Genomic DNA, 26,286 nt, shown 5'->3' with positions numbered 1-26,286 from the left:
TTGAGTCTGTTTGAATTTAGTGTTGACTATTTGTAATTTACTCATTCCTGAGTAGGGAGCAATGTTGAATCACCAGTTGAGCTGAGCATTTGAATTATTCTTTGGCCCACAACAATTGGGCCGAGGGTCTACTGTCAAACTCTCTGAGCCTGATTATCATTTGGCTCCACACCCCTGCAGAGCTTTCTCTTTAGAAACAACCAGCCCATATCTAGGCGTCCCATGGGGAGCAGGGGCAGTGAAGGGAGGGGAAACACACAGGCAAATTAGAATTAGACCCATGTGAACAAGACACAAAGGCTGCCTTGTGGGAGGGCCTGCTTGCCCCTGGCCTCCCAGGGTCATAAAGTGGCATGGCGCTCCTTTTAAGCTGTCCTGATTGTTTTTCACGCCATTAAGAACACACATTTTTTGAAAGGTGGGAAGGGAGGGATGGTTTTCTGTTCTAGTCCCTGGTTCCCTTTGGCACTCCCCCACCCCCTCCTGTCTTGGCTTTATGCCAGAAAATAATGAGACCCTGTATATGTTTGTTTGTTTGTTTTAGTCATTACCTCAGAGGTCTTATGAATTATCTATTTGATTCTTTTTTTTTTCACCCCCACAAAGAATAGTGGAGTGTCATAGATGTATAGATGTCATGAAAAAAATTGCTGGACAAAGAGGAGAGAGGGAAATCTTGCCAGGCGCAAACAGAATTAGGACCAGGTATTGCAAATTAAAAGTTTCAGGGTCACAAACTGAGATTTCAGTACTCAACTATATAATATGTTAGTCTCATGTGAATGATTTTCATTTAAGCTTCTCTTTTAAACCTAGGATAATGGGATTAATCTGGTGGACTATGTCGTGAAATATTACCTGCGTTACTATGATCAGGTAAGAAATAGCATTATGTGGAAAACTACACTAATGGGGTTTCAACTCTTACACATTGTTGGCATTCAGAAATTAGATGATGGATGGGTGGATGAATTTCAAGTCCAACATAGAATTTGAGAGCTATCCAGCCTCCTTGGTTTACAGATGGGAATGCTGAAGCCAAGAAAGTTTAGTTGACTCTTGTAAAGAGAAGCATTATTCAGTGCCTCTCAATCTACTGACTCTTAATCCACTCTATAACACAGTTTCAGAGAGACCCCCAATGCCTTCTAACCAGATCGTGGGGGTCTTTGTGAAATCTATATCCATTCAGTAATTGGTTGTATCTGAAACTGGCTCTGGGCTGCAGACCAAAATGTAGGAAATCAAGATGCAGTAATACCCAGCACCTTATCAGTAATGTTCATCTGTGAACAAGTTGAAGAAGTGGAATTTGAAATCCATCCTCTCTGCTCAGATTACATTTGCAATTAGAAATAAAAATTTCAGTGAGAATCCACCTGAGCACAATTTTCTATGTTTAATTCCTTCTCATTAAATTGAGAACAAGGAGTCCTAACTTTGAGAAGAAAGAGGTACTGTTGTAAGGTGTTGGGAAATCTAGCAATCAATATGAATGGGAAAAGTCTCAGGAAAATGTTGTCAGGGCTCCTGCTTAGCTGTCCACTCAAGCAGGGTTTTTCCTAGGCTCCAAGGGAAGAAAAGTAAGGATTCCAGGGCCTTGTTTTCAAAAGGCCTATGATTCCATCCAGAAGACAAGCTAGGCACTGATGAAGTCTATAGGCTTCTATCCTCCCCTCCTCATCTGTCTGTTCTCAGTGTCTCTGAAATGAATCATCTCCCAACCCCCCTCCTCAAACTTCTCCTGTTTCTAATGAGGAGATTATCATTTCGGTCATTCAAGCATGAAGCTTCTGCTCCTCTTTGGTTCCTCTCTGTCCTTCGACTAAATTGTTTCTCATGTTTCTTTTGTGTTTTTCATCCCTCTGCCCCACTCATCCAGGCTTTAAGGTAACTCACCTGGACTATTCTGGTTGCTTCCCAGCTTGTCTCCCCACACCTGGTTGCTCCTTTTCCAGTCTATCCCACGCCCAAGGCCCAATCAGTTTTTATAGTCCCGGTTACTTTGTTACTCAAAAACAGAAATGACTCCCCATTTTCAACTGAATTAATAGTCTACCCAATTTAATTCCAGTCTTTTACAACCATGCTTTTTTTTTTTTTTTCCATTTTCCCCCTACACGTAGTCTGTGACTTAAGACCCCATGTTTTCCAAACACACCCTATGTTTTCTCACTGGTGTGTTGTTTGTTTTTTTTTTTTAATTTTTTTAATGTTTATTTATTTTTTGAAAGAAAGATTGACAGAGTGTGAGCAGGGGAGGAGCAGAGAGAGAGAGGGAGACACAGAATCTGAAGCAGGCTCCAGTCTCTGAGCTGTTAGCACAGAGCCCGACTCGGGGCTCAAACCTATGAACTGTGAGATCGTGACCTGAGCCGAAGTCAGACGCTCAACCAGCTGAGCCACCCAGGTGCCCCACTGATGTGTTTTTACATCCAATGTTCTCCCTGACTGGACCTCTTCTCATCACCAGCCTCTTTATATTAAGCTTCTGTCTTATTAATACTCTCTTGAAATAATAAATTAACTTTTGGGAGAAAGCTCCCAGTAGCAACACATATATTTGCAACCTAATAGGTAACAAGCTTTTCAGAAATGACCTGGAAAGGACAACTGGTCCCCTCTCATTTAAAAAAAAAAAAAAAAAATTGGTACAAGAGGCTGCAGGTAATTTCCCAAAAACACAAAAACAAAAGCAAAAATCAAACAGAAGATACAAATCGCCAACTAGATACATAGACCTAGCGGTACAAATTGATCAAAACTTTATCAGGACTATCACAAATGGCTGATGGACTTCTTCCCTGTTTAAGATCTCCATGTATAATGGGACCCATATCTAGACTGCCCTTGACTCACCAAACTGTGTCCTATAAAGGGCACCTTTAAAAAAATTCACATGAAGATGGCACGTGCTTGCCAATCTGTTTCCCCACGGAGCTGTACCTACTTATGGGGGACACATTTCCTCATTCATGCAAATGTACAGTATGGCTTAGCAAGACTTTGACCTTTGTGTATCAGAAGCCCTAGAAATCTATATAATATTTCTAGGAATTTTTATCCTAAGGAAATAAATAAAGATACGTATCACTATTATACTTATAATAATTTGTAATAACAAAATATAGCAAGATTTTGGGGAGGTGTCCAAAGGTAGAGACTAAGACCACGTCAGTTATGCTAGAGTTACAAGATGGAATAATACACTGCCATGGAAAGTATGCAGGAGAAAATCTAGTGGCATTAGAAAATACTCTTGATCTGCTTTTATATTATAAACATGGGTTTAAAACAATATATAATTTCAAATATGTAAATATAAATATACATAAACACACAGAAAAACCTAGGATACCAGAGATATGAAAAAATGTTTGATTATCTCTGGGTGGAAAAGATTTTAACTTTCTTCTGTCTTTCAGTTAGACATAGTGAACACATGTCACTTTTGTAAAAGGGAAGAAAGATAAAATGAAAAATGGTACAAAATAGTACAACTATTCTTCCCTTCTTCCATGAAATCTTTTTTCACTTCCTTATCTTTTAATCCTTTGAACCCGGGGAACACTTGGTTTGAACTTCTGTCTTGATACGTCTTATTCTGCCTTGCATGTGGATATCATTGAGCAATTAATTGTTAGTCTGGCATTGCTCCTTGAGTTCCAAAACTCGTTGTCTGTTTTGTAGCATCCGTAATTTAGGTGTCTGACAAATACTTACTAGGTTGAATCTGCTGTAAATATCCACAAGAGTGTAATAAGTGACATTTGCAAATAATTAGGTGCAAAGAGGTGAGAGCTTTATTCTGGTAGAAGGGGCAGACATGTTGAAGCTTCAGGCAATAGGTATATACCCAAAGTTCTGGCAGCAGGTACTAGTAGGGCAGCAGAATTATCCAGAAGAATCTTGAGAGGTAACATTTCTGATCTAGGCTTAGCATAACCAGATTTATCTTGTAGTGTCTGTAGCATCTACACAGCCAAGTCAGATGCATTGTGTAGGAAGGCTGAAATTTGCCAATGAAATGTGACCCTCAAGGAGTGCTAAACCTAGTGGAATCGACTTCACAGAGGAAAATCTTCCAGTAAGAATAGTTTCAAACATGGGATGGCTCAGTATGGGAAAAATCAGAAGTCAACATTTGTGTGGTGCTCTCCTGAGTTTCACAGTGCAAAAATTCATTTCACTCAGCAAGAGTATAGGATTATGTGATTTATTAAGCTATCCCCTCCCCGTAGGAGCATAAGTGATGATTTTTGTGGTTAGTTGGGATGAGCAATTAGCAGGAGAAAGGTGACTCCTGTTCCAAGCCTCCTTCTACTCATGCTGGTTTGGGGTCCAAGTCCAGGTTTGTGAAGCTTACAGAAATCCATCTAGAGCCATGTCTTTTGAGCTCTAATGGAGCAGCTTTCTCAAGAGATGCTACCAGGCTGATTTGCTCAGTAGCACTTTCTCTTTTTCTAGCTTAAAAAAAAAAAAAAATTGAAGCCAGCGCTGAATCTGATAAAGTTTTAGAAAATAGTTAGAGATAACATGCATGAGTTCTTCCAATGTAGATTGCCATGGAGCTTCTCGGCAAGCATCTTAGATGGTGTTCCATCCTGTCGCAAGTACTACTTCGTTGTTTTGAAAGCAGTAAAATAAGTATAGAGAGATGGGGAAAAAAGCACACTGATCTTGCAGAATGTTTCAATAAAATGAGGAAAACCACCTTTTCTTAGCATCTCAAATGGAGCTAAAGGTCTTAAAGGAAGGGAATTCCTGAAACCGTAAGAAAAAATGACAGTAATTGAAATGTCTCCTGCTCAAGGTACACACTTTTCAGAACAGTGTTTTTATAGGTGCCAAACAAAGTTTGATATGCCACGTGTTGTATGCTGTACTGAGAGCTATATACAGTACCTGCCCTCACAGTGCTTGCAGTCTAGCGGGAGAAGCCTCTAAGTTAACATGGCAATTTTGAAATTGACATTGATAAGCGCCATGACAACGGTAAACAGCAGGGGCCCTTGTAAACACCCAGGTGCTGAGGGTTAGAAGCAATCTTTGAGGAAGTGATACCTGTTTTGAGACTTGAAGAATGATATGAACACATGCAGGTGTGAGGAGTTTCTACAGAAGAATTAGAAAGGGACAGTTTTATAGACAAAAGCCCAGAGACAAGAGATTGTGGCCTGTTCTGTTATTTTATGAACGTTTAGGAGAGGGAGTTAGAGATAGGGGGAAGGTGGAAGAAGACTGAGGGTGGAAGAGGCCAGATCATAAAGTGCCTTATAAAGCAGTTTCAGAGTTTGGAATTAGTCCTAATGGCAGAAGGAAAGATGGAATGTGAAGGAAAGCTGGCAAAACAGCCCGTGTGGAGAGAGGAATAACTGAAGACTGCCTGAGATATGCAAGATGCAGGGCTTATGTTAAACAACTCAGGGACAAAGCAGGATAGGCTGGAAAAGATATTTATTTGAGACTCAGCTTATCTTTCCTGAAACTTGTGTCCCTCAAGGTATTTCTCAGCTTAGATCCTCTATGACGTATAGTCGGGGAGCTTGTCAAAAACTATGGCAAACCAGGCCCTCAGCAAGTATATACAAAGATAAGCCAAAGAACGTTTGGGAAGTCTTTACATATATGTGAAGAACTTGATCCCACACACACACCCTCTGGAGCTTAAAGCTGCAGCCGAGGGTAGGTCACAGCAGAAGGGAGGGTGATTGTTTCTTCCATTGTAGTGCCTTCTTGTTCAGCACCTTCCGACGCACACCAGTTGGCATACCCCAAAGATGAGCTATCTAATTGCTACCACGTGAAGCTCAAACAGGGACTTTAAGTACTTTCATGTGTTCCTCCTGTGCCTTTTTCCATGAGAGGACGGCGTCCAAGATCAGGGCATACCTGACAATTTTCTCTTCGATTCGTGAGGCAAAATAGAACCCAGCCCTCAGTGGCAGTAGGACCAAAATGATATTGTGGAAGACACGAAAGCATTTCAAAGTAACCAGGTCCAAACTTAGGAATGGCCAAGGAGCATTTCTCAGATTCTTATTTGCGCATTCAATAAAAGATGCTTTGGAATTTCAATTGATAGTGACAATTGGGGAAGGATAACATACTTTGTTAACCATGTCTTTTAGGAAGCAGGAACAGAAAAGAGTATTTTCCCTCTGCCTGAACCACAAGATTTCTTTCTGGCTTCCCAAGTCAAGTTTGAAGACCTCATAAAAGATTTGCGAAAACTGAAGAGGCAACTAGAAGGTAACAGGAACTGTTCTGTTATTATGATAATAGCTAAGCCTTCTTTTTTTTTTTTTTAATGATTGAGGAGGAGGATGTATGTCTGGTTCATGGAAGGGAATTGGCTCAGACTTCAATTCCTCGTGAAGCTCTCCATCCCTTATGCTCTGTTTGGAGGCGCTATGTTTGATTAGTGTTAATTAGTGCTTTTTATATCTACATCTTTTACATCTACATTTTCCAACATATTACAGATGATCATTTTAATAACAATAGCAGCAGCCCTTTATTGAATGCTTATTGTTGTCTCGTATAATTATTATGGCAACCCCAATAAGCAGGAACTGTATACCAACTCCATTTTACAGAGGAGAAAAATGAAGTTCAGGGAAGTTACATTCACACAGCCAGTGAGAGGCAGATTTACTGGGCTCTAATCAGGTCTATGTGATTAGAACTCATGCAGTTTCTAAGCTAGGTTATTGTGCCGCCTGAAACATGTCACATGTGCGCACACATGCGTGCGGCCACACACGCCCCTATATATGTGGTTCACGTGTAGGAGTCTAATAAAGGTGTCAGGACCCATAGTCAACATTCTCTTTTAGTTTATTTACATTTTTAATTATTCACAACAACATGCTGAAAGCCCCTTTTAGGTTTGTTTTTTTTTTTTTTAAGGTGAAAATATGTCTCTCTCGAGCAGGAATTTTCCTTTGGCATTGCTAGAGTCTTGTGTTTTCACTGTGGAGACATCTCCTTGTCCAAGAATATAAATACTTGCATCGGAGCTTGTCTAACTCCAATTGAAGAGCTCCACGGAGGATTTAGGGAGCGTGTTAATGTGGAAATGGAGCTCAGAGTGCCAAAAGGAGAGCTTGAGGAAATGAAGAGCTTGAACCAGGAATATTTTTACACTAAGACATAAAATAAACATTTTAAAAATGTTTATTGTGAAAGGGCGCTCAGAAACCCAAGTCTTAGACAGAGAGCAGCCTGGAAATGGAAGTGAAGTGGGACAGATCCCTGGTGGCGGGGAGAGCCATTTAGCTTTATTTTGGGCATAAAACTTGCTTAAATAAGGAGAGCGGTTACAAGTGAATATTTCTACCTTGTAAATTATTTTTAAAGGAACATGTGGATTTTTTTCCCTCCTGTTGATGTGGTTAAGAGCGTGAATGCAACCAAATGGATGCTTCATTTAGGAATGTGATATATGAACTTGTGGTTATCCTTTTCCCTCTCATAAAAAACAAAAACGAAAACAAAAAAAACCACTGACAGTTTTATCCTTGTCTGAGATGAGGGGCTGGACTCTCACTGTGATGAAACAAAGTGAAGCGTCCTGCAGCAGGTTTCTGTCGCTCTCCAATGGCAGGATTAGGGCCCAGGCCAGTCCCCAGGATGGCTGCAAGCTTAGCTGTGGCCAAGAAGAGCCATGCCTTTCACTCCGTGGCTGTCCCTGATTATGACTCCCCCCTGGTCTCCTGGCCCTTTGCTGTCTTGTGTCGTTTTGTGAGCAGAAACCTGGTGTATGTGTGACCTTTCCTCCTCTCCTGCGGCCTCTTTCAGGCACCTCCCTTTGACTTCTGCAAGTGTTTGATGATGATAACAAAGGGATGAGAAGAGTGAATTGGGAAGACAGTGGAGAGGCAGGTGTTCCCACAGAGCATCCCCTTTAGCATACCTTATTTTCTCCAGGGCGATCCCAGGTGCCATTCCACATCCCTCCGTATTCAACTGACTTTTCCTCAGTCATTTTAAGGAGCTGCAAGAGCTTCTGGAGCTGGAGGACCCCACCCTGTGAGGGGAAACTAAACATTACCTCAGTTGTTTTTCTCCTTTGTATTAGACTTCACCAAGAGATGTGAAGCACCACAAGGCAAAAGAGAAAAGTGGGACTCCCCTCCAGCCCCCCCACATTGGATATTTAAACAAAAATGCCCTGCTAATCTTTCGAGATGCCAGTGTTTTTAACACATGAAAGGTACCTAGTAAATATTTAAAGAAAATACAGACCATTGGTTCTCTAATGAATTTCTTTTTCTCCTAAATGCCATCTGGCAAGATGGCCAGAGTCGTGGCGGTCTGTTTCATCTCCCTTCCCATTCAGGTTCCACCTCCTTTTCCATAAGGCCTTGGTGTGAGCCTAGATTGAATGTTTAATTGAAGAGGACATAATTTTCACACATACAGCAAAGATTTGATGAGGCTTTGAGGTTTATTGTAGCCATTAAAATGTCGTGGCTGCTGGCAAAACCCCAGAAAATGTCTAAAGCTAAACCAGATGTGATTAGCAAATTTCAAGACATCTCAGGCCCCATTTCTCCAGGCAGGCATAGCCCTTTAGAAGAAAACTGTTTTCAACCACACCTTAGCAATAGGGTGGGAATTAAACTATAGTCGTTGGTTGTGCAAATGGCAGTGATACAAATAGATGTTGCCAATAAGCATCTTTTGTAGAAACGACAACTTTGAATAGCACTTTTATGTAGATAAAAAGAGCAGGCAGTTGATGATCATAGTATCAGCCAGTTTCTTGTGTGATTATTATCTATCAGATGTTTTACATAATCATGTCTTTTAATCTTTACAACGACCCTATGAAGCAGATACTATTATCAGTCTCTCCTAGGAGGAGGAAACTGAAGTTCATGGTGTTCACATAACTTGCCAAATTACAGGTGATGATCTAGCCACATTTTGAAGCTAGATATGACTCTAAGGCGTGCACTTGTCATCTATCCTGCCTGTGACCCAGAGGTCTCCATATTTGAACCCAGATCAAAACAGTAAGTTATGTGTTAAAGGCAGAAAGCCTCATGGTGGTGCCAATGACAGAGAGTTACTGAACATGTGCGCATGAGTGAGTGTGTGTGCGCGCGCACACACACACACACACACACACACACATACACACTCTTAGAGCCACATTTGTAGACCCTCAGATCAGAGACAGGAGAAAATTTACTTGGGAATGGGGAAGACATATAGGAAACAGGGGTCGCGAGAAGTGAACACACACACACACACACACACACACACACACAAGTGAGTAGACACAATTATTGTGTAGGATTAAGAACTCGGGCTTTGGAATCAGATGATGTACTTTTACTGGTTTGGTGGAAGCAGGATCTTGTCAGGTAACAAAACCATAAAGAAGATTCCTTTTCTTACCTGTGAAATGGGAAAATTATAGGGCCTATGTCAGAGGAGGTAATGAATGCATGGTCCATTAGTAAGGAAAACTTCAGTAAAGCTGATTAGGGGTATATACCTTTTATTGGAAAATGCACACCTTGTAGAATCAGGCCCATATTGCTGAGAGGCCTGCTGGATATGTTTGTGGAGAATCAAATTCCCGGAGCACTTGCACTCTCTTCTCTACCTTAGTGGTGACAGAACCCAATTCTTGGTGCTTGGGAATGTGTCCCATATTTTGTTTACTGTTCTGTATCCCTTACTCAGACAATAATTTTAGCTTCCCTGATACTGTGATAAGTAACAATTAGGAAAAAACAAATGGTAGAAATAGTTGCTCTCTTTCTTATTCTTTGACCTTGTCTACTGGTCAGAACTCTCAAGGTATTTTTACCAACCCATATGTGGTAGGCAGAATAATGGTTCCCAAAAATGTCCAAACCCTAATCCCTGAAACATGTTACCTTACATGGCAAAAGGGAACTTTGCCGATGTTAAGATGGAGAGATTATCTTGGGCTATCCAAGTGGGCCTAATCTAATCACATGGATCTTTAAAATGAATCTTTAAAAACTGAGAATTTTCCTTGTCTGTGGCCAGCGGGAGATAGTACAGTGGAATGATCAGAGAAATGCAGTGTTGTGGGCTTTGAAGATGGAAGAAGTGGGCAGTGAACCAAGGAATGTGGGAAGCCTCTAACACTGGAAAAGGCAAGGAGCAGATTTTCCCTAGAGCCCCCAGGAAGGAATGCAGCCCTGTCAACACACCTTGGTTTCAGCCCAGTAGACCCATGTTAGACTTCTAACACAGAGAGCTATAAGGTAATATATTTAGTACATTTGTTTAAATCAGTTAAGTGTATGATAATTTGTTATAGTAGCAGTAGGAACAAATGCACTGTGCAATGTATCCTAATTGTGGCAGTTAATACTAATGACACACACACACACAGACACACACACATGCACGCACACCATTGCTGAGGCCATAAGATGTACGATTTCTCAAGTGGTGATGCTCACCGGTATTGCATGAAATGTGAATTGGTGTTTTCTGAGAAAGGTTCTACAGAGCCACCTGGGTGGCTCAGTCGATTGAGCGACCAACTTTAGCTCAGGTCATGATCTCACGGTTCGGGAGTTTGAGCCCTGCGTTGGGCTCACTGCTGTCAGTTCAGAGCCCGCTTCAGATTCTGTGTCTATCTCTCTGCCCCTCCCCTGCTCATGCTCGCTCTTTCTCTCTCTCAAAAATAAACAAACATTAAAAAAAATAGCAAAACCCCCAATCCATATTGATTTGATATGATCCTATGGTAGTATTTTATTATGAAAATTTCACTGTGGCTATGGAAGTTGGAAAGCTGAATTAATTTTTTTTTTTTGTTTTTGGAAAATGAGACGGGAGCTCTTCAGATAGATGTTGAGAAGTCAGCATGGTCTGAAAAATTTAAAAACAAAATTAAATCACTCGTATTAGCCAGCAATAGTTACTCAGTATCCCCTGTCATTAAAGATAGGCTATTTAATCAACTAGCTATTACTAAATCGTGCCTTGAAAATGATGCATTATTAGCTCTGTTATTCCATATATGAATTTGGGAAAATGTAATTGATAGTTAGCCCTCAGTGGAAGATATTCCAGCTTATTTGAAAGTCTTGGCTGAGATGCAAGTGTGTGTGTGTTAAGATAATTCTCATGATGTCCTTTTCTCTAAATATTTAAGAATATGTATTTGAACATGTCCTTTCTTTTGTACCATTTAGAAATATTTGGGAATATGACAGTTTAAGAAAAGCAAGAGTCTGTGTTGACTTTTTGATATCTGTTATCATTCTAGACATGTTTATCCTGCAAATACTTATGCTAACTTGTTAACCTTTTTAAGCTTTCTCTAAATGAGATCCTGTGTGAGATGCATAGTCCAGGCATTCAAGAATTGTTATAAAAAAACTTCATTCTAAGTTTGAATGGTAGTAATATTTTCAAACTAACTTTACATTAAAGTACATCCATCACATCTTTAAGCATTTTCAATCCCAATGTCCTCATTGTAATGGAGTGATCAAATTAGCCCAAAGCCATCCTGATGAACCTCTGTTATGTACAACACTAGGACCTGAACATTCTATTTCCACATAGAGAGGACAGGAGAATATTAAATTCATACACACATGAAAGTAACAGTTCAGGAAAGAGAGGGGCTTTTTGTTGTAGGGTTTTGTTGTTGTTGTTTGTAGATTTTCCAAACTATAGTCAGTATGTCTTCCAGGTAAAGAAGGCAGACCGAATTCATTCCTTCCTTTAGCCCCAAATCCCTGGTAAAGACCCACCCCAAAATTAATACTCTTATTATTTAGAGGCATACAGTCAATGCCAATATAATCAGCTAAAAGAGGAGGAATTGGGGAGGGAACCACACACCTCCACACATAAAAGCAGAAAATAAGAACCTTTTACCTGGTAGTTTCTCATGGCCCTGGGCAGAGACTGGTATAGAGGCAATAGTCTAGCTATTGGGATATGTATATGAAATTTTTACAATTAGATCTAGATTTAAAAAAAAAAAAGTTATAGTCGACTCTGAGTTCTAGGTAGGTAGGTTAGTGAGGTTAAGGACTAGTCATAGTATTTTTTTTCAAGTTAATATATTATTTTTAACAATTAGTAAGTCAGCTCTACTCTTTACATGCTGGAAAACCTTTCGTATATGAAACTACACGGTAAGCCATAGACCACTTGTTGTGTCTCCTGCAAGGTAGAAATAGTCCTCTGCTTTGCTGTTTAGCTCATTTAACATAATCAATAAATTGTTTGGGCAAATACACTGATGAGCTGATATCTGTGAGGTGCTGGAGGGTGAGATGTGTGAGGCGGGGTTTGAGGCTCTGAGCACTGTTGGCATCGGGAAGGGGGAGAAGCTGTCTCCAGTAGAATTGGCATCCCCAGTGATGGAGGGAAGGCAGAAGGGCTGGTCAGCAGAACTTGCACTTCATCATGCCCATGACCACTTTCATTTCTTTTACGTTTTGATTTGGGGTTGTGTGGTATGTCCTTTCCTCTCCTCAATACTGTAGTTAAACAAGATTTGGCCATGAAAAATAAGGAGAAATGCTAATAACTGTCATTGCTAATCTACTAGCGGATATTAAATTTTGCATTACTGGGGGGAGTGGGAAGGATGTGTCATGACTCCACTCAACAGTTCTCTAGTGAAAGTTCGAGTCTCTACCATCCTCTCTGACTCCATCTTTCTTACAAGCATGTTGGTTTCTCCTTGGTCAGGAATCTCTGTATCTGTCCACCACTTGGACGAAAGTATAGCCTTTGGCACACTAAGTCAGTCAGTACTGCTGACCCCAAAACAGAATTTAGGAAAAGCGATTGCCTACTGAGTTTATCCCAGGAAGCAAAGAAGATGATTTAAAGAAGGTCTGTGTGGTGACTGTTCCTTTGAATTTGCAATAGATGCACAGTCAGGGGAACAGGAGACTAGAATGGCTACAATTCTGCCGCCAGTGCATGCAATATGGAGGTAACCTTAGAGTTGCTAGATTTATTAAATAAAATGCAGGAGGCTCAGTTAAATCTGAATTTCAGATAAACAAACCTTTTGTTTTTAGCAGGAGTGTGTCTCAAATATTGCACAGGATACACTTACACTAAAAAAAAAAAAAAAACACAACTATTCCTTGTTTATCTCAAATTTAAATTTAACTTGCTGTCCTGTCTTTTATCTGGATGTCTATAGAGAGTTTAAAAGCAGTAAGAAAACCAACTAAAAGTTGGTTCCCTTTTTTATGACCACCATGCACTGGCAATTCTAAGCAATCTCAGTGAGAACATCCTCCTTTGAAGGATGGGCAGTGGACACGGGCGCAGAATATGTTCTGGGGTGCGGTGCACATCCGTTTCCACCATCACTAACGATGACAGTGGCTGCTTAATGCACACTTAACCAAAAACCTGCAAATTGGCTTCCAGCTCCTCTGTTTCTTAAAACACCTTCAAACTGAGGACTGCCTGCATTCTAGCAGTAAGGAAGTTGAAGCAACTTTGCTGCTAATGATGAAGCTCAGACTGGAAGCAGATTTATCTGACTACAGAGTTTATACTCTGTTGCACCATGCTTTTTTCTTCTGTTTGTAGGCCCTTCCCTCAGGCACTAACAGTATGATCTAGAATGAGAAATCTTGACGAATAAGCCCCACTTGTTTCTCTAGTTCATCTGCTAAAGGGATTACAGGTGGTAACTGGATTGACTTTAGGCTTTTTTGGGTCTCTACCCATAACCACTCAACTAATTTACCTGCTGTGATCTCTATCCTCCTGCTTCCTCTCTGTCCATTTCTTTTGGTTTCTCTGATACACTTGCTCTATCTCTGTCTTTGAAAATCGCCTTCCCTATGTTTTATTCCTTTATGACCCAGAAGGCAAGCATACTGGTCTGAGATGGGCAGCCAGATGAATATCAGAGGACTACAGGGCCACCCAAGGTGACCTGCGTGGTGTTGACTCTTTGTTATCTCTTCCATTCGTGGACATTACATGTAATGTGGTTCTGGCATAGATGAGAAATTAGGGGAGCCTTCCAGGATTTGTCAAGTCACGTGGCAAAGCAGACTGTTGCTTCTGTGCTCTGGACCAGCCCTGTCTGTGCAGGAGAAATGACGTCTATCAAGTAGCTTTCTCCCCACAAGAGTGTAAGTGTTCTTTAAGAGAGAAAGAAAAGAAATGAGAATGAATTTTTACTTTAATTATTCGTTTGAGCATGGACTGTAAGCAGTATAGCTCTGATGAAGGGAGAAAACAGATTCTGGAAGACTTTTGGAGGACTTCTGAGAAAAGATGGGCAGTTGAACACTCATCTGGATTCAGCACTCATGTAGGATTTCAGTTCCTCTTAAAAATTATGTTAAAAATAATAAAATTCTTTGAAAGCGTCATGTCAAGAGCACAGAAGGATAGAGAAAACCATAACTGCAAATTTTCTGAAGCTCAGGAAGTAGATGGACAAGTGGTAAATGAATCCACCAAATAAAAAAGTGGAATTCCAATCCAGGAGCGGAGAAAGGTGAGAAGCAATCCAAGTTTTACTGCCACATGACTTGACACAAATTTGTGTGTAAATGTATATGCATAAATACATAAACATTCCTATGTAGTCATACATAAGTAAATCAATGAAATCATTCAAGAAAATTTCCCAAAGTGGACACACGTTTCTTATTTTAAAAGTCCCAAAGGGATTCCAGCAGAATGGAATAAAACAGATCCATACCATTGTTAGAACATTTCAGAATACTCAGGACAAACTTACACGCTTCTAGAAGGGAAAGGGAGTTGGAGGGGTGAGATGTGGAAACCAATTACCCAGAATCAGGAAGCAGAATGGCTTTAGGTCTTTCAACAGCAAGACTAGAAGCTAGACATGGATCCGAATTCTGAAGGAATTATTCCCAATCCAGAATTTTATATCCACCAAATCATCAAATATGAAGACAGATGAAAGTATTTTCAAACATGTAAGTTATCAAAAAAATTTACCTCCCATGCAGCCATCCTCAGGATGCTACTACACAATGTGCTTTATTATGAAATAGGAAGACAAAGGTGACAGGAAATTAAAAATCCAATGGAGAAGAGAGGTAAAGAGATACTACAGGGTGGACGGCCCAGGATGGCAGCCAGGCACAGAGAGCAGACATTCCAGATTAGATTGGGTCAAAAGAATCCTGGAGAAGATCCTCGAAGATATGTACCTAATAATGTATCTGATGTGTCCTGAATGTTTTGACAAGAGTTACACAACTAGCAACAAGTTTGGAGTTCATTTCATGAAAAGAACATAGAACACAGAGCATATTAGAAAAAAAAGAAATATCGTGAGGGTGAGGGAGTTTGAGCACAGGAGGAGGTCTAGGAAAGACAAATCAATCAGAATTTGTGTATCTGCTGAGACAGGGAGCTGTGTTTGCAAAGTCATGTTAATGTTAACACAGGATGCCAGTCCAGCCAAGCTGTGGTTGTGCTATCCCGAAAGGGGGCTCGTGTGCAGTAGGTATCCGGGAAGGAAAGACAACTATATCTTTTATATTGTACCAAGAGAAAGATGTGCACCGAGTGCCGATAGACGCTTGCTGGAGACCTGCAATTAAGTACTGAAATCATCAGGTCAGATTGGCACAAATGTCTGCCCCTGGGGAGGGAGAACTGAGTGGAGATTGTGGGATGGAAATGGGGAACTGCTTTTCCTGGAGTAGGATACGTGTCTTCTCTTAACTATGCGCAGGTACCACTTTGATAAATATACCAACACGGCAACAACAACTACCCAGCGCATCTGTAAGTGAGAGTTAAGTCTCGGTGGCAGAAGCTGGCGTGTGGAAAGCAGTCCCAGCTGGGGGTTCAGGAGATGCAGTTTAAAAAATTTAGTTCTGCCTCTTGCCAACCATGTGATAAGCCGTGCAACTCTGACAAATCACTTAACCTTTGTGAGCCTCGGCTGAAACACTGCAGCTGATCATCCTACCCTCTCCAACTCTGGGATACTGGAAGGGTCAGAGGAGCAGATGTCTGAGGAAGTACTTGGGGGAGATGTGGGAGGTTTTGTTTAAACTCATTCAGGAGTTACAGTTTGCAATTCGCACAACGCGTATCCGTGTGTCCTAGAATGGAGAGGGGGGCATCAGCCATTAGGAGAACGTGGCTAATTTATCACCTTTAAGGAAGCTCCAGAAGACGTGACTTGACTGATTATTGACCATGCCTAATTTATTAGCTCTTTCCTCCTTCGCGGCCCATTTGTCCGCGGCAGTAGTTTGCTAAGCCTGGTCTCTGGTACACGACTGGATACATTAGCCAGAGTCCTGGCTGTGTTGCCATGGTGTTAAAAAATATTTAGTTTTGCAAGCAAAGTTTCAGGAATAATAAAAGAAAAACTTTGATATGATTTATTTTTGTAAGACGATTTCAACAAAACAGACACAAGGAACTGGGGTAAGTATTTCAGAAAGGCAGTGGGTGTAAAATGTTGATCAGCGTGGTAACTTTTGATGCAAAGCATTCAATTGAGTGCGGTGTGGTGGGTAAAGGTCACACATTTCCCAAACAAAATGCCTTCAAAGACAAGTTGTACAGAAAGGAGAGAGGATACGGAAACTGAAACCTGATTCATTCGTTTAACTAATGGAAGAAGTTTGTGTTTTCCTTTGAAGCCGCGGTTGTGACATCTCTAGGTGGGAAGGATGAGTTACGTTACGCTGGTTTCCTCCTCTCAGCTTTCACTCTACTTCTACTCTTTATTTATAAATGAACACAGTTAATAGAATTTATTTTGTTTTCCTTTTCTTTGACAAGAAACGTAAAATGCTGAAATAAGAGCTACTGTCACGGAAAAGTCTGAGTCACAAGCCCTTGAGTTCAGATCCCTGCTTGACGAGCTGTGCCTCCACATCCCTGTGTCCTTGTATAGAAAGGCAGGTGTCACTGTCTGCCTTACTGATTATTGGAGTGGAGGGACCAGGGTCATATGAAGGAAATCCCTTTGTGGAATATCAGCGAAGTGTATAATACTTACCCCTGGTTCTCTTTGTGTGCCCATTTCTGATATTTAGTCCAACAGCAAATCCTGCTGGTTCTTCCTCCAAGACGAGCTTTGAGTCAGTTCACTGCTCTCCATATCCATGGCACATTTCTAGTCCAAACCAGCACCTTCTCTCATTGGGGCCCTAACAATGGACCCCTAACAGATTCCCCTGCTTCTGCTCTTGCCCTCCCTTTAAATTCAGTCTCTGCTCATCAGACAAGTCAGGCCACCTTGTTTCATATTTGTAGCTCTTGGACTAAAATCCAACCTCAAGACCTGTAGCCATGCCTTACAGGTGCTAACATGTTTTGACCACTTCTGACTTTCCTGTCTCATCTCATGCCACCCTATCCCCTCCTGTCCACGAAACTCCAGCCTCACAGGCCTTCTCTGTGTTCCAACCCAGTAAGCTTGTTTCAGAAGACCATGGGGAAAGGAAGGGGTGGGGGGGAAATAGTTACAAACAGAGAAGGAGGGAGACAAACTATAAGAGACTCTTAAATAGAACAAACTGAGGGTTGAGGGGGAGGCAGGGGAGAGGGGAAAATGGGTAATGGGCCTTCAGGAGGGCACTTGTTGGGATGAGCACTGTGTGTTGTATGTAAGCGATGAACCACGGGAATCTACCCCCAAAACCAAGAGCACACCGCACACACTGTATGTTAGCCAATTTGACAATAAATTATATTAAAAAAAAACTTTTGCAGCAGTCGATCCCTACACCTGGAATGCCCTTATTTTAGATATTTCCATGCCTTGGGCCTTCTCTGTTCACCCAAACTATAGCAGCCACGCTTTGAATAGTGACTGTTAGGACTCCCAGTTTTGATAGTGCTATTGTTTTCTATTTATTTGTAAACATTTACCACCCTTACTTCCCTCCTGCTCCATCCCTCCTGCTCCATGAAGGCAAAGATCTAAGGACCTTTTTAATGTTTATACCTACTGCCACAGGGTTGAGTGGATGAATGAATGAGCAAATTAATAAATGTAGGAAAGACTCAGCTTTCCGTAGTTGCTGACCTTGCTATTAGAGAGAAATTAGATTTTTTCCTTATGGACAAAGATGTCAAATAAGCATAAATAGGTAGACACTTTAGGGAGACATATTTTAAGATTGGACAAAGGGACAGCTGATGTCCCTGAGAGGTAACAGGTGCCTCACCCACTTCTGGTTGGAAGACTGTGTTACAGCAGATGGGTAGGATAGGTGCCATCAGAAAGGGGAGTTTGTGGGCACCTGGGTGGCTAAGTCAGTTGAGTGTCTGACTTTGGCTCAGGTCATGATTTCACAGCTCGTGAGTTTGAGCCCCATGTCAGGCTCTGTGCTGACAGCTCAGAGCCTGGAGCCTGCTTACGATTCTGTGTCTCCCTCTCTCTCTGCCCCAACCCACTTGTATTCTGTCTCTGTCTCTCCCAAAAATAAACATTATAAAAAAATTTTAAAAAGTAAGGGGAATTTTGCTAGATGATTTTGAAAATGAATTCCAACTCTGAGTTTCTGAGATGATTGTTACTATGTGATTTCAGTGCATTCTACAGTTCTCCTTATTCAGTAAAGGTTACTGGTCTCTCTCCTAGACTTAGTTAATTGAACAGCTAAGAATTCCTGGAATTCTGGCCATTTATAGGATATGGGATATAAAAATCAACCGTAAAATTATAGCAGGTTTGGATCTCAGATATTCTCTTTCTAAATGGCTCTCAAGGATCTGCTCTTGAAATCACCCATGCCTCAAAGAATTTGGCGTGGATACCATCTAGAAGTGATCTTTATTTTTATTTTTTTTTTTTATTATTTTTTTTTTTCTTTCAACGTTTATTTATTTTTGGGACAGAGAGAGACAGAGCATGAACGGGGGAGGGGCAGAGAGAGAGGGAGACACAGAATCGGAAACAGGCTCCAGCCTCTGAGCCATCAGCCCAGAGCCCGACGCGGGGCTCGAACTCACGGACCGCGAGATCGTGACCTGGCTGAAGTCGGACGTTTGACTGCGCCACCCAGGCGCCCCTAGAAGTGATCTTTATATAGTAGAACTCTTATCCAATGTGATTGGTTAATGGATAAAATTTGGCCCAAATCAAGAATCATAGAAAATGATACTTGGATCCCTTAATATTTAATTTAAAATAAGCTAAGGGGGCACCTGGGTGGCTCGGTCGGTTGAGCGTCTGACTTTGGCTCAGGTCATGATCTCACAGTTTGTGAGTTCGAGCCCCACATTGGGCTCTGTGCTGACAGCTCAGAGCCTGGAGCCTCCTTCAGATTCTATGCCTCTCTCTCTGTCTGCCCTTCTCCCAATCACGCTCTGTATCTCTCTCTCAAAAATAAACATTAAAAAAAAAAGTTATTAAATCTTCTTATGAAGATTCAGTAATCTTCCAGGTTAATCAACTTCTAAGTTAAAGCCAAGTTTGTTTCATTTTAGATAGCCATAATGAGCTAAACATAATTTCTCCCAAGAGTTAAGGACAATAGGGAGATGACAGAGCACAGTTAAAAGTTAGGTTTGAGGGGCGCCTGGGTGGCTCAGTTGGTTAAGCGTCTGACTTCGGCTCAGGTCACGATCGCTTCGTTTGTGGGTTTGAGCCCCATGTCGGGCTCTGTGCTGACAAGCTCAGAGCGTGGAGCCTGCTTCGGATTCTGTGTCTCCCTCTCTCTCTGCCCTTCCCCTGTTCATGCTCTGTCTCTCTCTGTCTCAAAAATAAATAAAAAACATTTAAAAATTTTTTTAAATAAGTTAAATATAGCATCATTCCCACACCTTTTTAAAAATGAGCTTTTTATTGTTAGTTTGGAATAATTTCAGGTTTACAGAAAAGTTGCAAAGATAATATAGAGAGTTCTCCTATAGCCCTGATCAAAGTTCCCTATTGTGACTGTTATGTTAACAACATCTTGCATTGTTGTAATGTAGTCATCAAAACTGAGAAACTGGCAGTGGTACGTTTCACTTAACTAAATTCTAGTATCTCTTTGGATTTCACCGGTTTTTCCACTAATGTACTCTTTTTGTTCCAGGATCCAAACCTGAGTACTGTGTTGCACTGGGTTGCCATGTCCCCCCAGTCTCCACTGTGTTCTCTTGCACCTATATTTAACAACAATATTTTAGCTTCTTGTACTTAAATTGGCAGAAATAGTGCTTTTTCACAGTCATATTGCTACAGTTTACTATCAAGTAATTATGTTATATAATTACAGGGAAGCTTGGCTGGCTCAGTCTGTAGAACCTATGACTCTTGATGTCAGGGTTGTGGGCTCAAGCCCCACGTTGGGTGTAGAGATTACCTAAAAATAAAATCTTAATTTCTTAAAAAAATTATTTAATTACAATAAAAAGAACAAGTTGTATAAATAGGTTTGGAAAAAACACAACCGTTCTTGATAAGGATCCTACTCAACAATGGGAAGAATTGCTCAGGGAAACCAGAGAGTAGCCTTCCAGCTGCAATCTTTGAACATGCTGTGGGAATCAAGTAGGAGGAATAGAAAGTAGCATTGCCTTGGCAAGTCCATTAATGAAGTATCTTCTATATTCCCATTCAAAAAAAGAAAAAGGTATTAATGTGGTTGTAATGGTGATTCCCCAACCTGTGGGTATAGCTTCATCCTTTGAAGTGGTTAGGGCAGGCCTGTAGAGGAGAAGATGGGTCTTGAAGATAGGAAGCAGAATGGCCAGCATAGGACTTGGGTCTTTTCATTACCAAGCCAGAGCTTATGCTATGTTACCGTAAACTTGTGTCAGGTCAAAGCATTTCTTCACAGAAAAAGATTTGTGGGTGGTTTTGCGAATATCAAAATATTTTCCTGCGCAAGTAAATTGTGTATCTTGGACCCTGTGGAAGCTTCACAATCCACAAATGGATGCTTTTCATGTCAGACGATGAAATGAGTGAAGTTGGAGGGAGGCCTCTTTAGCCCCAGCAAAGGGGATTGGAGTTTTTGCCAATGTCCTTATCTCTTCCAGATTTCTTTCCAGGTTTCTTGGCCTCAGTATGGGTCTTAGAATGGGTAGAGGTCATGGACTGTGACTCTACCCTGTAGGTACCATAGAAAGATCACTGACCCGCCTGAGAGTCAGCAGCCCTGCTCTTGGCCTCCTCTGTGCCGCTTACTAACATAACCTCCACCTAACCTCGCCCAGCCTTCTGTTTCTCCGTTTAAAATAAAAGGATCCCCTGGTGACAGGGAGCGGTTTTTAGCTTTCATTACCTTGTTTCTTACTATTTGCAAAGCACTTTCATAGCTACTCCATACTGTTTCTAGAACTTCCCTGTAGGTGATTAGGGTAGGAGGTTGGATAGCACAAGGCCAGTGGGTCTGACATCCCTGGGTTCAGATTCTGACTCAGCCACTTAATGTCTGTGGAACTTTATTCATCCCTACTTATCAAAAGGAATAATAGCCAGACCAAGCTTATAGAGTTCTTGTAAGGAATAAAATGAGACACATAAGGCAGGCTAAGGTCCAAGACATCTTTGGTTATTAAGGGCCGTTTGTTACCAGTCATACAAGTTGAGAACTTGGTATAGTTTTCAGGGAATCATAGCATATAGAGATAGAAGGCATTATGCCCAATTCTGTGTAGCGACAAGGTGCCATTAAACCAGTAACTTTTCCTGTGCCATTAGCCATGGGCTAAAACTGCTAATTTGACTGTGTTTTTCTTGACTATTTTGATGGACTGTAAAAACACTATCAAATTTCCAGGTATCCAAAAAAAAACAAAAAACAAAAACCAAACAAAAAAAACAACACAGCCTCTGAAATATGAGGAGGGGCTTGCTTGACCTTACACTCAGCTCCTTTGTTTAGCAAATATTTATTCAAAGCACTGAGTTAGCTGCTAATTTTGAATAAACTAACTAAAATATCAAGTCATTTATAAACACATTTTAAGAGCAAGTGTTACTCTCATTTTCTAGGGGGAGAAACTGATTCCTACTTACTCTTCTGATTCCTCTTCTCTCAGGAATAGGAATCTGTCCCTAAGAACAGTGATTAAAACTTGCTGTCTGATAGGGGTGGGGAAGGAAAGCAGGGTTTGCCCTCCAGCTGTTGTGCTGCTTCACGAAAACAGTCGCAATGCCCTTCCTGATGGTGATATTATAAAGGGAATCAACAAATAGTTGCTACCTGCTGTTAAAGGCACTATATCTGGGAACTACAAATACCTAATTTGTTTTTTCAATCCAGGACACATCTTTCCCCTTAACCACCTACCCTCCCCCCCAAATTGAGCGATTTAAGCTGAGGCTGAGTTTTTTTGTTTGTTTGTTTTTACCTGGTATATACCTGTAATGTGTTGTTTTTCTTCCTTAAAGCTATTGTACAATTAATTGTGAATCCTAATCAACACCATGTTGAGGTCAGTGGCACAGAGTAAAACTGACCAGGCAACTCATCTAATGGAAATAACTGAACGATTGAACAAAGTCCTGCCACAAGTACGTGGCTCATCTGGAAGACACGGACAAGTTCCTGGGGTTTCCCCAGGCCAGCAGGAGATAGCTTAACATAGGCCTCTTCTGCCTTTTCCGTTGCATCAGCGCTGAAGACTTTAGGGAGTTTAACAGGCATTTCATCATCTGTCATACCTAGCCTCTCCCGGGGGATACTGCTTCTGTGTCACCATTTCGGCTGTCTCCTTCCACCACCCCACTTCAGTCCTGCCCGGCATTTCCCCTTTCCTCTAAGAGTCCCTTCCTTCCTAACACACTCCTGCCTAACCAAATAACGGCGTCCTGTCGCAGACATCACCCGCTCACCTTCCCTAACCTGCCAGGCCCTGGGAGGCAGACTACCAGGGCCTCTGGACCAGTAACTTTCCCTGTGCCATAACTCAACAGAGAGGTAGGCTCAATGACAGGTTTACAGGAGAGCAGGACTTTAAATAGCTGAGGTCAGTGTCTGGAGGCTTCCCAACAATACCACTAACAGCATCCCGCCAGCGAGACTATTGGCCGCTTGGTTACCTGCTCTCAACTATTTCTGATGTTCAACTTTATTTTCAAACACATCCTCAGAAATCCTGACTCCTAGCAGATTGACAGCACAGCCCTCTTTATTTGAAGCCTTGTTTATAGGCCACAATTCTCCCGACAGATTTACAAGTGTCTGTGGAGTTTTAAAAGACAATTGCTTAACAGGCATTAAGTGAGACACATAGGACTGTGTAAATATTTTAGCTGGAATAGGGGATTTTTTTTTAAACGTCTGAGCCAAATATTGCATTAAATCCGAAAACGGTGGCAAACTGATTAGCTGCTGTTGCCAGCTTCATGCTTTGTCAGGGATTCCTTTAGCCAAGAATAGATACCAGAATGTGTCTACCAGTTGAGCTTGGGTGTTTTAAAATAACTTTCCATCCTTTGCTTTCTTCTCCTTGTGCCTTTCCATCTTTTTCCCTCTAAATTTCTTTCTGGTTTATCTGGATGTAAACACTCTCCAGAGTAGAAAATTACAGTTAATGTGACTAACCAGCAGAGGCCGAAATGGGAACGGGGGCCCAGAGGTCAGAGAAATTGCGGAAGGCTTGCAGCTGTCCTGGTTGAGCAATGTGGAAACAGGTTGCTTTTTGCTAATGGGGCTTATGTATCTTAATCACTGGTCTCTTTGCAGCCAGCTATTGTACTGCTGGAAGGAAATAGTCCTCAGATCAGTTTTGTTACCCCTGCCCCTTACTGATTCTCTTGAGTTGTAAAGAGGCAGGCCTGTTGCCTTCAAGATTTATATGTACTGGAGAATCTGTCACTTAATGTTAGTAGAAACTACCGTGTAATAAGCATTTTGGCTCTAGAGGAAGCATTTTTAAGTTTATTTACTTATTCTGAGAGAGAGAGAGCATGAGCAGGGGAGGGGCAGAGAGAGAAAGGGAGAAAGAATCCCAAGCAGGCTCTGCACTGGCAGTGTGGAGCCTGATGTGAGACTCGAACTCTCTACCGTGAGATCATGACCTGAGTCGAAATCACAAGTCAGATGTTTAACGGGCTGAACCACTGAGGTGCCCCAAGAAGCATGTTTTATTTAAGAATTCCTATGGGGAAGCCATTTTCCTGATTCGAGCATTGGATAAGACGTATTGTTTGACCTCAAATATAATTTCTGTGAGAATAAGCCATATACTACTTAACGTATCTTTGCTCTGCCTTTGCTGATCCCATCAGCAACCTCTTAATTTTCACCTGCTCATTTTCACTAAAGGCCCTCCTTAATGCAAATACTCCATTGGTTGCCCAAAAATATAGGTTCTGTCTCTTCTCCAGAAATGGCTTGGATTTTTTTTATTTATTATTTTTAGAGAGAGAGAGCGCACGCAAGTGGGCTGGAGGGGCAGAGAGAGAGAGAGAGAGAGAGAGAGAGAGAGAGAATCCCAAGCAGTTCCCGTGCTGTCAGCACAGAGCCCAGTGTGGGCTCATGAATTGCGAGATCATGACCTGAGACCAAATCAAGAGTTGGACGCTGACCTACTGAGCCACCCGGGTGCCCCTGGATTTTAATCATGTGTCCAGACCGTTTAATATTCTTGGTTCACAGGTCTGAACATCTTAAAATAATGTGTTTATAATTTTATAAATGTATACTTCAGAAATCTGAGTGCTTAATGTAAATATGCCTGTAGACAGTTCCCCAAGCCCATTCAGATAACTCCATTGGTATTGGTGATAGTGTAATTTTCATTCCAATTAAATGGGGCCAGGGAGGCCTTTCAGAAAGGCTGCTTTCAGGGACAGACCTCAAACCTAGCCTTATGTTGCAGTTACATCACAAATTATTTTGTGTCAACTTTTGCATGTTGCCAGGTACAGTCATCTTTCAGGAAACTACCTCAGTGCATGGATGATCATCTCATATCTTACATTCTAGAGTAAAATCACTTCAAATGCAAGGACCCTAGCCCCCATATTATGGTGATGGGCACAATTGTAGCTTACATGTAGCCAGCCACCTCTGCAAGGCAAAAATACAGAAGGCACAGTTGTAATTTAAAAAATCTCTCCCTTTGATCATTCCCATTTTGGTATAATCTGTGTTGTACCAAAAGCAGTTTGACCATAGGTATCAAGAACCCTAACAATGTTTTATTTTACCCATAATTATACTTTTCAAATCTAACCCGAAGAAGCAATCTTAAACTGAATAAGTTTTTCTGGGCACAGAATTTACTTAAAGCCTGACTGACTACAAGAATAAGTGAGAAAGGACTTCACTGTTCAACTGTGGGGGCATTGTTAGATAAACTAGGGTACATTTATTTGATGACATTTGATATGGCTATTAAACACAGTGCATGTGCATTCTGTGAAATAAATGAGAAAGTGTGCGTGATATCTTGAATAAAGGTACGTGTGTTACTGTGTCAAATACAAGTGTATAAAATACATATATAAATGCAGCCCTTATAAAACTATGGAGGGGAGTATGTGATGCAGAGGCCAAGACACTTTAAAAAAGGTATGAAAGTATTAAATAATGACTGTTCTGAGCATGATAGCATGAGTTCCCTTCCCTTTCAGTTGCTCAGGAACTTTGTGATTAGGGCTGCCTGCCTGAGGTTTCCTGTTAATACAGTCTACCTGGGGATCAGAACCATGGCTGAATGTGCCTTTTTCTTCCATTATAACACTATTGCTTGACACATCAATTGCTTGACATCCCCAGCCTTTCCAAACCAGTCTGAGAAATTAATTTATACTAAAATGTTAATGAATTCTTCTTTAATAGTGTTTTCCTTTTAAATTCATATGTATGCATGTCTAAAGAGATCTTCTGAAGTTAGCATCTTCAGTTCAAGGGAAAGCTTCTAATGGTGATGATTTTCATGGGGACCATGAGAAGGGATGTTTTTAAATAAATGGATGGATCGCTTAACACCCTATAAATCAAGTCATGCCTGATCCGTCTATATTTAGGCCTAGTCATGGGTAGGTGATTAATGAATATTTTTCATGCTAATGTCTCGCAGACCAAGGCTGCGTCTATAACCACATAATCATCACAGTGGAAATTCTGACTCAGCTGTGATGTTTGATAGGGGGGACTTTTGAATAGTGCCTTAGACAATTCCGTGCAAAGGCTGTAGCTGGTGGCCCAGCTTCGCAAGTCTTTCCAAAAGTCCTAAAGCATGTTGGCATGTCCTCACTTGGCCCTGTCACTTTTGCTTAAATTTTTTCATGGAGAATACTCATGATCATGGGACATTAAGGTGAATTTGATCTTGGTCAGCCTCCCTCTGTGAAGTGAATCAGCATCATGGGACTCC

General features: G+C 41.2%; 1 protein-coding gene across 3 annotated transcripts in view; it reads left to right on the top strand.

Annotated features, from left to right (window-relative positions):
• Positions 1–26,286, top strand: part of FMN1 (formin 1) — a 391,346-nt gene that overhangs the window by 258,923 nt on the left and 106,137 nt on the right. For all 3 annotated transcript variants that reach the window (XM_047075353.1, XM_047075352.1, XM_047075354.1), the window contains 2 exons: positions 817–876; positions 6,132–6,252. In XM_047075353.1, the coding sequence (XP_046931309.1) occupies positions 817–876; positions 6,132–6,252 (181 nt within the window). The remainder of the gene's footprint in view (positions 1–816; positions 877–6,131; positions 6,253–26,286) is intronic.

Source organism: Lynx rufus, unplaced genomic scaffold (genome assembly GCF_022079265.1).
Source record: "Lynx rufus isolate CCGP_SWC_20201006 ecotype Redwood Valley unplaced genomic scaffold, mLynRuf1.p SCAF_13, whole genome shotgun sequence".
NCBI lineage: Eukaryota > Metazoa > Chordata > Mammalia > Carnivora > Felidae > Lynx > Lynx rufus.
Note: the sequence above shows the minus strand (reverse complement) of the source record. Positions and strands in the feature narration are given on the sequence as shown.